Consider the following 13,742-nt stretch of genomic DNA (forward strand, 5'->3'; position numbering starts at 1 on the left):
CCATCTCGTTGAATTTATTAGATTCAATTTGCATTCTACTTCAGACAATGGTCTGGGATGCTTGTAAGGCCAGTATTAGGGGGTTTACTCAGGAATTTGTATTTAGACAAAACTCTGAACGACGTGAAATGAATAAATTGCTGACCTCCAATATTGCATTACAAGAATTACTGCTGGTGGATGCCTTGCATTCAAATTCTCCCGATACGATTGAAATAGGGTTGAAATTGGGACAGTTAAAAACAACTTTAAAAACAAAAAACTTTTGGAAAAAAGCTGTGCTAAATTACATGAATTTAAAATAGCACAGTACGAGAGCGGTGACAAGATTGGGAAAATGTTGGCCTATAAAGTAGCGGACGACAGAGCTAGTACAGTGATAAAAAATATTCGGGGGTCTGATAATATTTGATATGACCAACCAAGGGACAGATTATAAGAACTTGTGGATTAGAAGAATTTGTGGATTTTTATCGTACTTTATATACTCCTGAGACTTGTCCCAGTGCAGTCATAATTCAGGGTTATTTAGATGAGAACATTAAAGATAATCGAAACATTTTGGAATTAGATCAATTGTCGGAAAATATCACCTTGTTGGAAGTTAGACAAGCTATCACTAATTTACCTTCAGGAAAAGCAGCAGGGGAAGATACCATACCTGTAGAGGTATATAAAATATGCATTGAGGAGCTGTCACCTTTATTACTTCATGTCATTCAATCTATCGGGTTAAGTGGGATAGCCCCTGAATCTTGGAACATGGGCAAAATAATTTTTTTCCTTAAAAAGGGAAAACCTACTGAAGAATGTGGATCATATAGATCCATTTCTCTTATCAATACTTATGCTAAAGTATTTGCTAAAATCTTGGCAACCCGTTTGGCTCCATTTATGCCCAAAATTGTCAACCCACAACAGCATGGGTTTATAATAGGGAGGGACACCCCAACTCACATCAATATGGCTATAACAGCTTTTGACACAGAGGAGATTGAATCCACCCCACTCGGCATGATTTTATTAGACCCCAAGAAGGCTTTTGACCGAGTGGGGTGGGATTATCTTTGGTCTGTCATGACAAATTTGTGATTTAACGGTCAATTTGTTAGATGGGTACGGGCGTTATATGATAACCCCACAGCTAGTCTCAGCTATGCTGGATTGACTTCTTCTATGTTCGTTATTTCTCGAGGCACCCGGCAGGGATGCCCTTTCTCGCCTTTATTATTTGCTCTTTCAATGGAGCCGTTTTTATATGCTTTACAGACAATCCCGAATTTCCCCTTTTAGATCCGGCCTTCAATCTCTGACAATTAACGCTTATGCCGATGACATCGCTATCTACTCTTCCGATGTGGCAGAAGCTTTAAATGGGATAGCGATAGAGGCTTGCAGATTTGGAGCTGTATCGGGCTATAAATTAAATATGAATAAAATACAAATAGTAGCTAATTATGAGCCAGCAGTAGCTATCGCCCGGATCTGTATAATCGCCACTTATTTAGGTTTTAAAATTACATCTAAAGTACATGACATGATTTCTATTAACTATGATGGTTTAATTAAAACAATTTCCCGGTCTTTAAAAAAATGGCATAAACTTCCTTTGAACATAATTGGTAGAATTAATTTGATTAAAATTAAAGTGCTCCCTAAGTTTCTTTATTTATTTCGATCTATCCCTTTAGCTTTAAGTAATTCTTTTTTAAAAAGCTAGATGGGATATTCAGCAGCTTTATCTGGGGATACAGAAAAGCCTGTAGGTCCATGCGGTTACTTAAAATTTCTTTAGATAACGGCGGGCTTAACTTCCCCGATTTTAAATTACATTTTTGGGCTACTTTTCTTGGGCGTCTACGCTCTTTGCTTAATTCGGACAACTCATTGTATTTTTACACAATTATGTTAAAATCCGATTCCAAAATGTTTCTGTTAAGACTCAATGATCCTAATTACTTTAAGCGGGTGAAATTCAAGACCGCTAGAGATACTGCCAAGATCGGGTTTAATATCTTGGCATTTTGTAAAACTTCCTTTTATCATTCTAAATTGCTGCTCTGGGGAAATCCGGGCTTGCCAGGGATTTTTAATGATCGCACACATATGGTCCACTCACGGCATTAACACACTGGGGGATTTATATGGCACTCAAGGCTTCCTAGACTTAGAGACACTTAAAATGTTGTACAATCTGACAGAATCAATGAGATTTAAGTATATCCAAATACAGGATTTTTTAATACGTAAAATTTAAATACGGGAAATCCCAGATTCGGATATTTGGAATGGTCTATATTCATCCAAGAATAAATCTTTAATTAGTGAAGGCTATGGGTGCCTCAGTGCTTATAAAATTAATGATTGTTTTAAATTAGGGAAGAAATGGAGCATTAAGAGGAGCTCTAATATAACCCCCAATCAGATGGTGGCCTCTTTTTCTAAAATTAATAAACTTGTACAATCTTCAAGTTTAAGATTACAACAATTTAAAACCACATGCATGCTATACCACACACCTTAAAAGATCATTGAATGGTCTTCTAATATTTCTTTTAGCGATCGTACTAAATGTCCCAATTCCGACTTGGTAGCAGCAGACTTAGAACATATGCTGTGTTCTTGCGCGGTTTTGAGGGAGTTTTGGTCTACTTTAGAAAAGGTGTTAAAAATCAAACGGATAAATCTACTACCTCTTACGGCCCTAACTGTATTGTTAGATATACATTCCGTTACTTTGCCACAGAAAGCTTTGGTCACGATATTACTGTCCTGTGCAAAATTAACTGTAGCCAGAGTATGGATCTCCCCGAACCTACTCATATTATGGTGGTCATTAGTAAATAAAATATATACAATGGAATTCGCTATTGCTAAACTCGGAGGTATACGGTCAATAATGAAAGTGGAAAAAATATGGGGAAGTTTTTTTTTTTAATTTTAATTCTTGGGTCTTTTATTTTGAGATACCAGGCTAAGCCTTCTGCAGCATTTTTGTATCTTGGTTTGATCTATTCAAATTTAAATATGTATTATGAATTTAATGTAATTTTTGCTCAAACAAATTGTAATATTATGCTTTGTTTTTCTTTCCCTCTCGGGCTGTCAATAAAAAATGTTTTTTAAAAAGGAATTTTTTATTTTCGACTGTGCAGCTAACTCCACAGTTGTCCGGGCTCACAGTTTAAATTAAAAGGAGTCAATTTGGCTTCAGAAAGCGTTGGAGGTCTCCAATAAAAGTCTTCTATGTGAGCAACTGTATTGAAAACGTAAACTAATCTGTTTAATTTCCACTTTGGAGGGAAGATAAATTTCAACAACAATATTTCGGATAGCCCAAATGGTGGTATCGACTGGGCTGAAGTAACATTTAACTATATGCACTGGACTTTTCTACAACTGGCTTGAACGTATCTTTCTTCCAGACATTATGCAATTACAAAAAAAGTGTTTTAAAGGACTTATTTTGAGAAAGGATTTGGTTCCGTCCTGGTTTAGATTTTCCTTACATCATTTTCAGGGGGTAGGAATTCGGTTAGCTACGTAGTTCCAATGCTCCTAACTGAATGAGACATTGCAAATGCGGACGCCATGTCAAATACAGTAGGAAGGGTTTACATTGAAAACTGCTTGAAAACATCACAAGAAGGAGCTTTAAATTGTTTGACAAAAAAAGACCATACACAGATTTCCAGTCCCTTCGAGTCTCCAGGAATAAGGTGTTCAATATGTACATTTGCAAACGTTTAGTATTTAGCAGCGTGTGACAATTTTTCTTTAAAAAATAAAAGCACTGGCTACACATTGCCTTTTTAAGTGTTATTGTGTTTTGCAGTTAAGAGGTTCTCACTCGTAAGTCTTGGACTACTGTGCCTCACTATTCCTACGGGTCAAGAAGAGCTGCAAGTACTGATGTGGAGCATGTTCATTTAATTTTAGAGGCAAAGTCCCTTAGCCACCAATGAGTGATTGTAAACACTAGCAGGAGCACTGGTGCAACTATTACTCAGTCTGGTGGTCCCAGGACACAGAAGGTAGAAGAGCCCAATTGTCACAATTGGAGACTCGTGATCCCAGGTTGCCTTGGAATGCCCTCCTCCCTGACAAATAATTGACACAAACTGCAATGGAGGATCTGCGCCAGAAGAAACCATCCATACTATTGTCCATCTCCCCCAGCACGTAGCATGCAGCAGAATGGCAAGATAAAACAGCGTTTGCCCCGATTTGACTGAAATAAGCGATAAATTATCAAGCAATGCATGTTAGCAAAAAAAGGCTGGTAAAACGTGGTATGAAACACTGGATTCCCTACTCTGCATCAGGCAACTGAATCCAAGAGTAATGAAGTAACAGCTTTGGAATGTCCTCATGGGTGTGGCCGGCTGTAGAAAAGAAACTAGTGTGCTTGCTGCGTCTCCTGGCGTCCCCTCAAGAGCCACTGCTCTCCAACGAAGAGGTAGATGACAGAGGTGGGTGTAACATTTGTGTTGCTATGCTGGTGTATCTAGTATGAGATCATGGCATATGACTCATGCATGTGAAAGTACGGGCTCTTGTGCACTTGTGTATTATAGTGATCAATCATGACTGGTGGTAAACCAGCTTTTCCAGTATAATTCACTATAACCCGAATGCCCATCTCTCGGAGAGCACTTTACAGATCCACACTATGTATACGTGTACTTAAGGGTGCTGGACTGGAGTTTTGTGCACTGGCGCCACCATCAACCTGGGAGAGCAGCAATTAGAAAGTGTTGCTGATCTCTTCATGTGAGGCAAATGGCAGGGCACAGCATGGAGGGTGAATGTCTGATCTCTAAAGAGTTTATTGGTAGTGGGTGGGTGAGAAAGAGCGGGTAAGGATGGGTGGTGTAACTGGTGCTTTGTGCTGCCCGTAAACACAAACCCTTGTGCAGATGTGGAGGCAGTGATCTGTGCATGGGGTGAGTAAAGTGGCTGATGGTTGAAAGCGGTCAGTCTGCAGCCACTGGTCAAGAATTCTCAAACAGACCTCTCAAGCCCGAAACTGAAATCTAACTTCAGGTCCTATCAGACCTTATGAATTACTAAATACATGTAAACCAAACTGCCCTACCATTCTGTGGCATGTTTACCATTTGTCCACTTCTAGATCATTCAGGGTTGTGAAACAGTATAGAACAGCCCGCCATTAAAAGTGCTACTGACAAGACTACTGCATTGCACTTACAAACAATATAGACACGTGGCCATAATAAATCATCTCCTAAGCCACTGAGGCTATGCTAATTACTACGGGCTTGACTGTTTACTCCCTACAACAATTTGTGTTTTGAGAAATTCGCTGGATGGAAGAAACACATTGGCCATTTCACTGCAATCAAAACTTGTGCCAGCAACATAATTAACATATGTTAACATTATAATTAGCACATTCGTATTGTGGCACTAGAATGCTCCACAATTAAGTACACATCTTATACTGGTACACTAACCTGTGAATCGCGAACATTTAATTACAGCAGCGTGCTTCAATATTTTACTATGCCATAGGTCATGAAATTAAACTGAAAATACAGTCTTTGAACTTTACACTAAATAATTTGCTTCATAGTGAGATGCTCGTGAAAACAATGTAGTTACTGTAAAATACATTTTTGTAAAACTTACAGGAAAAGGTTCTTTCCAGCTTGCACCAACAATTGACGGTCTTACTATTGCCACATTCAGTTTTGCACCTTCCTGCTGAACAATATACTCGGCCAAGGCCTTTGTGTAAGTGTATGTATTAGGCCTGTCTCCAATCAGTTTCGGTGTGATGTCATTTACAAGACTGTCATCCATCCACCTACAAAGAGTCACATGAGCATATATGTAAATTAAGGCAAGCAATTAGGAAAAGAGAAAAAAGGTTGCTGCTTTGATAAAAAATCATTATACCGACAATGCCATAAACATCGATCAATCTACCAATAGGAAAAGAAAAAACATGTATGTATATGAATGGTTTTTTGAGAGAATACCAAGTCATTCATGAAAACGTAAACAGCGGCGGCCGGAGCGCCACCCACTCTGCCACCACCCACAAATAAAACGGGTTTTTAACTAGTTTTATTATCGTTTTATTTTAATCCCCTGTACCCACACCCCCAGGACTCTGACAAGTCTTGGAAGCGGGTTCAGGGGGAAGACACTGTGGTGGGGGAGTGGTAGTGCACTCCCTTGCCCTTTACTATGCGCATGAGGCGTTTGGCCATCCGTTTCAGGCTGACCAAACATCTCATGCGCAGGGAAACTTTCTCCAGCTCCAGCTGCGTTGCGGAGGCTGGAGAAAGCAGACAAAGGCTCCCAGTCTGCCTGGGAGCGCAAAGTGCTAGCGCTTAGGCCAATCCTGATGCTGCTTTCATGCAGCGTCATGTTTGGCCACAGTGCAGTCTGGGAGCCTGTCCCAGAAGCAGGAAGAGCACGATGGAGCAGTCCGCGGAGGCGGCAGCGATCAGGTAAATGTTATTCATTTTTATTTTGTCCTCCAATCTGAATCCTCCACCCACCCCGGAGCTCCCTCCTCCGACCTGACCACTTTGGCAGGGGACAGCCCACTGCTGCTTTTGAATAAGAGTTCAAACATTGTGTGGTTTAAACAATACATGTGCACACATCCTCAAACTTCGCCATGAACTCTCAAAATTAAAATTACCCTTGAAGTAATTCATCCACCACCAATTAATGGTTTTCTGAATCGCGCTTTCCAATTGGAACGCAAATTCCAAATAACAGGCCGAAGGACTATACCAAATGCTAAAAAGTAAAGGTTGGCTGCATAGCCAGTCTTTCCCAATGGAACCATACATCAGGCTTTCCGGATCAGCTAAATTTCTCGCTCATTTGAAAAAATGCCTGGAAACATGATAAAGGTAGATTGGAAATCCAAAGACAACAATGTAAAAAGAAAGTCAAAGCTAATTATTGCAATGATATGTGATTTACCCTTTTACACACAGGTAAATGTCCATCCAAAAGACCAAAAATACAGAGGCTGACATCCTCAATGAATACTTCAGGGAACTGGATTGAGAAATTAAGCAGGTCGTGGTCAATAGTTATTTGACACACTAGTGCATAGATCGCCATCTGGTGGTGGGCCCGGAAGATTACACTTTGTTGTTGTCCTGGAAGAGTTTTTGTATGGCAGATGTCTCCTCCTCTGGAGCATAGTGTGCATGGGCATCGACTCCATCTTCAGATTGTTTTTCGCCATTAGGGAAAATTATGGAGTTGTGTGGGAACAGAAAGATGTCCATGTATGAGGCTGCCGGGGAGGTTGGTGGGCGTGTGTGAATCTGCAGCCCTACATGCCAAGAACAGATGCATACTGGTAAGTAGCAGTTTCCGTTCGAGGCATATGGGCTGCAGGTCACAAACTAGTACACTGATTGCATAGCAGTTCTCTCCCTTAGCGGCAAGTAGCAGTATCTGTTGCAGTGGTTTGGAATAGTGTTTGGAGTACAGCCTGGCCCACAGCAGCTTGTTGTTTTGCCTGCACATCTACACAGTAGTGCTTTGTGAATGTATGCGGTGTAGACCATGTGGCTGCTTTGCAGGTATCATCAAAAAATATATCATTCCTAAAAATGCCATAGATGCACCTAGTTTACGGGTGGAATGAGCCCTAGGGGGAATGGACAGAGTGCGTTGTGCTTTTTGGCAGCAAATTTGAATGCATTTAATAATCCACCTTGCAATCCCAGTTTTTGAGATGGGATTACCTTTATGTGGAGGAGAAAAGGACACAAAAAGCGGTTTTGTTTTAAGAAATCACTTTGTCTTATCAATATAGTAGAGGAGAGCTCTTTTGACATCTAATATATGGAGAGCTCTTTCAGCAACTGTTTGAGGTTGGGCGAAGAATACCGGCAACTCAATAGACTGATTGATATGGAACTGTGAAATGACTTACGGAGGAATTTGGGATTTGTCTTTAGGACCACCTTGTTGTGATGGAGCTGCAAGAATGGTTCTTGAATTGTTCATGCCTGGATCTCACTCACTCTTCTGAGTGAAGTAATCGCAATTAAAAAAGCAACTTTCCATGAAAGAAATTGTAAGTCACACTTATGCAAGGGTTCAAATGGAGGACCCATAGCCTAGTGAGAACAATGTTTAGATTCCATACAGGGGAGGGTGGTACCCTGGGAGGAATTATTCTTTTGAGGCCTTCCATGAAGGCATTGATGCCAGTAACTCTGAATAATGACAGATGCGGTCTGTTTTGAAGGTAAGCAGCTATACCAGCAAGATGTAACCTGATTGAGGAATATGCTAAATTGCATCTTTGTAGATGTAGCAAGTAGCATATGATATTTTGGATGGAATCATCCAGTGGGTTAATGTTATTATTGGTGCAATATATAACAAACCTTTTCCACTTGGCTGCATACCATGCCCTAGTGGTGGGACGTCTAGCTTCTTTGAGAACATTCATGCAATTGGGTGGGAGATTGAGATATCCAAATTCTAAGACCTCTGGAGCCAAATCGCTAGGTTGAGCTGCATGGGATCTGGATGCATGATCTCTCCATGGTTCTGTGTTAGCAGGTGCGGAGAGAGTTTTAGTTTCTGATGTGGTAGCACTGAGAGTTCTAGTTGTGCGGTGTTCCACGGTTGCCTTGCCCAGGTTGGTGCAATGAGAATCAATGTGAGGGAGTGTTGCTGCAGCTTGCGCACCACTAACGGAATGAGTGGGAGAGGAGGAAAAGGGTAGGCAAATCAATCTGACCAACTCATTCATATTGCATTGCCTTCGGACAATGGGTGTGGATACCTGGCGGCGAAGCTTGGGCATTTGGAGTTGAGGTGTGTGGCAAACAGATCGATTTCTGGCTGTCCTCACTGTTGAAAGAAAGGTTGAAGAACTTGTGGATGAAGTTCCCACTTGTGAATCTGTTGTCTGTGACGACTTTACAGATTCGCAACCGGATTGTGAACTCCTGGTAGATGTTCTGCCAATAAGAAGATTTTTTGAGGAATAGCCCACCTCCATATGCTCTGCGCCAGCCGGGAGAGCTGTAAGGAGAGTGTTTCTCCCTGTTTTTGGATATAGTACATGGCTGTCATTGTCGGTTCGGACTAACACAGCCTTGCTTGATAGGTAATGTTGGAAAGATTTTAGAGCTAGAAAAATGGCTAGCAACTCCAGATGGTTTATGTGGAGTAGATTTTGCTGCAGTGTCCACCTGCCCTGTACTGTGTGCTGTGCCAAATGAGCTGCCCAGCCAGTGAGGGACGCATCCGTGTTTAGCACCACTTGTGGAACTGGCTCTATGAACAGCCGTCCTTTGGAAAGAATTTTGGTGTTCCACCACTGCAGAGAGCGGATGGGTCTGGCCATTCACCACCACCAGATCTGTTAATTGACCTTGAGCCTAGTTCCATTGGCTTGCTAAGCACTCTTGCAGGGGGCGCATTTGGAGTCTTGCGTGCGCTACTACGAAGATGCAAGACGCCATCATTCCAATTAATTGCATGAACACTCGAGCTGGTAGTGATTGTTGTGTTTGGAATTTTTGTATAAGAGTTTGCATACTTTGTATCCTTGCTGGATTGGGGGATGCAAGTGCCTTGGAGGTATCTATTGTGGCACGTGCGCTACTACGAAGATGCAAGACGCCATCATTCCAATTAATTGCATGAACACTCGAGCTGGTAGTGATTGTTGTGTTTGGAATTTTTGTATAAGAGTTTGCATACTTTGTATCCTTGCTCGATTGGGGGATGCAAGTGCCTTGGAGGTATCTATTGTGGCACCTAGATACTGTAGAGACAGGGATGGTTGGAGAAGTGACTTTGTCTTGTTTAGGGTGAACCCGAGCTTGTGTTACAGGTGAATGGTTTGGTGCGTGTGCTGCATGCACTGGTGGTATGACTTGGCTTTTATTAGCCAGTCGTTGACATATGGGAAGACATGGATGTTCTCCCTTCTCAAGTGTGCTGCTACTACAGCAAGACACTTTGTGAGAACTCTAGGTGCTGTAGTTACTCCGAAAGGCAGGAATTTGAATTGGTAATGCTGACCGTCCAGTACAAATCGCAGGTATTGTCTGTGAGCTTGATGGATGGGAATGTGGAAGTATGCGTCCTTGAGATCTGGGGTAGCAAGGGAGTCGCCTTGTTTTAACAGGGGAAATACCTGCTGTAATGTGACCATATGGAAGTGGTCAGACTGTATGTAAAGATTTAGGGGTCTCAGGTCTAATATAGGTCTGAGGGAGCCGTCCTTTTTAGGAATAATGAACTATAGGGAGTATGGTGTACTGGAACTGGTTCTATTGCATTTTTCTCCAGTAGAATGGCCACTTCTTGTTTTAAGAGTGTGAGATGCTCTTGTGACATGGGACGCTGTCTGGGTGGTATTGTTGGAGGAGTGGAAGTGAGCTCCAGGCAATAACCTGACTGAACTATTTGTCTCACCCACCCGTCTGTTGTAAGGAATTTGACAGGTAGGAATTGTTGTAATCTCCCCCGACTAGAGTGGAATGGTCTGGGGGAAGGGGAGTGAAATCACTGTTTGGGAGGCGAGGCAGTACGGGTGTTATTACCTCTGCCTCTACTTTTAGTGTTGTTGCCTCTGTATCCCCCTCTGTAATAACCTCTATTGGGCGAGGATTGGGTGGGTGCTTTGTAAGAAGACATGGCTTGGCAGTTCGGGCTGGACTGTTCCCATGAGGCACAGGGTCATACTGATTTGCATATAGCCATGTCTGAACTGGGGTGGCAGAGTGGGCTAAAGAACGGTGATGGATTAAACCCAGATCTTTTGACTGGGTGTGAGTGTTTGATTCAGATGCTCCGTCCATCACCACCCCCTTTTGTACCGCTTGTAAGAAGAGGAGGCGGTATCTGATGGAAAGATTCTGGAGGCACCCCTGTAAGAGGAGCGACGAAAGGACACTCTGGGAGTCCGAGTTTGTAAAGCTCCCATGGATTTTGCTGTGTCAGTATTTTTCTTCATTTTACCTAGTGAAGTATCAACTGTAGGACCAAAAAGATGTTGCAGGTCAAAAGGTTGACTAAGAATACTGGTTTGTACCTCTAGTTTGAAACCAGAAATGCGCAGCCAGCATGCCTACATAACAGTATGCCAGTATTTATTACCCTTGAGGCTGTATCAGCAGAATCTAAAGCGCAACGGATGGAAGTATTAGTGATTACCTTACCCTCTTGTATTAAGTCAAAAGCCCTAGTCTTATATTTGTCTGGCAAATGTTGCAGAAGGATTTCAAGCTCATCGTAGTGAGCCCGATCATACCTTGCCAAGAGAGCTTGGGTATTGGCAATTCTCCGGACGTGGGCCACCTGTTGGACTCTATCAGGGGGTGGAGCATCCCCTAATGCCTGTGAATTAGCTCTTTTCCTGGCGTTTGAGACCACTAATGATCTAATGATAGCTAGCCTTTGATATAGGCTGGGTCAGTTGGAGCGGCTTTGTATTTTTTCTCAAACCTGGGATTAATTACCCTGGCCCTGACGGGGTCTTTTAATACCTCAGATGCGCGTTTCACAACCCCTTTAAGCATTGGTAAAATAGTTGTGGTTTTATGTGATGGTAATACTGTGTCCATAAGGAAGACGGCCTCCACTGGATCAGTGTGTAGATCAACCCCATGAAAAGTTGCTGCCCTATGAATGAGTTGTGTGAACCCTATAGTGTCATCTGGAGGAGATGGGCTAAAAGGGTATGCGTCATCTTGTGGTAGATCTGGTGCATTATAATCTTCCCAAGGATAGTCTTATGATCCAGGAATATTATCTGGTTCTTTCCATGAGCCGAAGGTCCACTGGCGCAGTTGGGCCCAACGGCCCCGAAGATCGCCGGAATCGAGAAGTGCAGGATTTTTCGACACGAGTATGAATTTAAGTGTGATCGAAAACGATACCGGCGGTAGAAATCAAGGAATGGGCGTCGAAAGGAGATCGGTAACAGGACCGAGCGACAAACACATCCGAGCCAGATGAAGTCGATGCCCATGCGCACTATGCTCCAGAGGAAGAGTTATCCACCATACAAAGACTCTTCCAGGACAACAACAAAGTGTAATCATTCGGGCCCACCCCCAGATGGCGACCTATGCACTAGTGTGTGATCTGCAGCTCATATGCTCATAATATGGCAACAGTACAAACACGTTTTGGTGATGCAGTGGCAGGGCAGTCCCAGCGCCACACTCTCAAACTCCTAATCAGGCCCTAAGTACGGTTGATAACTTACTTGGAAACATTTTACCGATGTTCACTGCAAAAGGTTTGTACACCATCACTGCCATAACTCAAGTCTGCATCACATGAATCCAGTCTGAACTATTGAATGCTAAATACAATTAGAGGAGTCACAGGAAAACAGATACTTTCTTCCTCAGTTTCTAAAAGGTCAAATCTCCTTTCCTCACACCCTTGAACTGCAGACCCTGGCTATAAACAAATGAATGGAAGTAGTTTTGCTATTTTGTGTTTTCTGCCACTGGCAAAAGATATGAAACATAGCCAGACTAGAAGTCACAAAGTAGTTGATTATGCTCGTTGTCATTTGCCCTCTACACAACACTTTGCTGAGGATTGCTGACCTGCTACTGATCACTTTGGGGAGATATTTCACTGCTCAAAACTTTTCTGCATTCATGGTTAACATCAACAGATTTCGCAATTTTCTACGCTGCATTTATACATCACTGAAGTAGGAGGTAATGTATCATTGTCCTAAAGTTTGCTTGCAACAAGAATAAAAACGTCCCTACCCTTTTAGGAAGAGGGACTAAAACGGATCATTCTCAGCAGCAAGGGGATGATGCAGTTTTTACTCCACTCTTTAACTCCACTACGGACCCTACACTGATACACTATGTAGGTGAGCACAAATACCCCCAATGGGCATCTATCACATAGATATTATTTTCTTTAAGTACAAGGGAGAGCCAAATGTTTTCTTACATTGAACTTCCACGAATATTAGGATGGCGATGCAGAATGAGAATCACACCTTGTTGTCTTTGTGCCTAGTAATGCTTATAATTGATGTCCACAGTACTGAAGCTTTCCTGTATATGGTGCATGTAGCAAATTATTTCACTAATTTTTATTTAGTTGGAAATATTTTTTTTACTTTGTTTATTCGATTGAAAATTCACAATTTTAAAATCGTAATTTACAGTACAAAATAGCTCATTTATTGCTACTCATAATATGGCAGCCATAAGATCACAATTTACAATAAAATCGCAATTTTAATCACAGCACATCCATTTAGTTTCTGGTTTGTTTGCCATTTCTTCACATTTCTCAGTGCCCTTAATTACACCTATGGACTGGAGCGCTGCCCCATACCTCCTCCCCAAAATGCTGCAGAAAAATAAGGAATTTCCTTTTTTTCCCCAAACTACAAATTTCAATATGGCAGGAAAACCCCTTCATTTTAAACAACTGTGATGTAAAGGAGTTAACTATTTTAAGCACAGGAGGCAACATTTTAATATCTGAAACTACTAAACGGATATACACCAGACCAATTAAAGAATGCTTACTAATTAATTTTCTACTTTCTTGCCAAGTTTAGTATAAATATATTAAGCGGTTTTTGATGCAGGTGACAGCAATCAAAAATGAGGTCTAAAATGGGAAAACAACTTTGACTACTAAACAATTATGCAACTGCCCCCCCCCTTTTCCCCTTAACAATTTCACAAATATTAGCATGACGGATCTTAGCAGAC

General features: G+C 41.7%; 1 protein-coding gene across 5 annotated transcripts in view; it reads right to left on the reverse strand.

Annotated features, from left to right (window-relative positions):
• FAR1 (fatty acyl-CoA reductase 1) overlaps nucleotides 1-13,742 on the reverse strand; it is a 626,193-nt gene that overhangs the window by 365,841 nt on the left and 246,610 nt on the right. For all 5 annotated transcript variants that reach the window (XM_086955913.1, XM_086955915.1, XM_086955916.1 and 2 more), the window contains one exon: nucleotides 5,653-5,830. In XM_086955913.1, the coding sequence (XP_086812039.1) occupies nucleotides 5,653-5,830 (178 nt within the window). The remainder of the gene's footprint in view (nucleotides 1-5,652; nucleotides 5,831-13,742) is intronic.

The sequence above is a fragment of the Lissotriton vulgaris genome, chromosome 2_1 (assembly GCF_964263255.1).
Source record: "Lissotriton vulgaris chromosome 2_1, aLisVul1.2, whole genome shotgun sequence".
In the NCBI taxonomy this organism is placed as follows: domain Eukaryota; kingdom Metazoa; phylum Chordata; class Amphibia; order Caudata; family Salamandridae; genus Lissotriton; species Lissotriton vulgaris.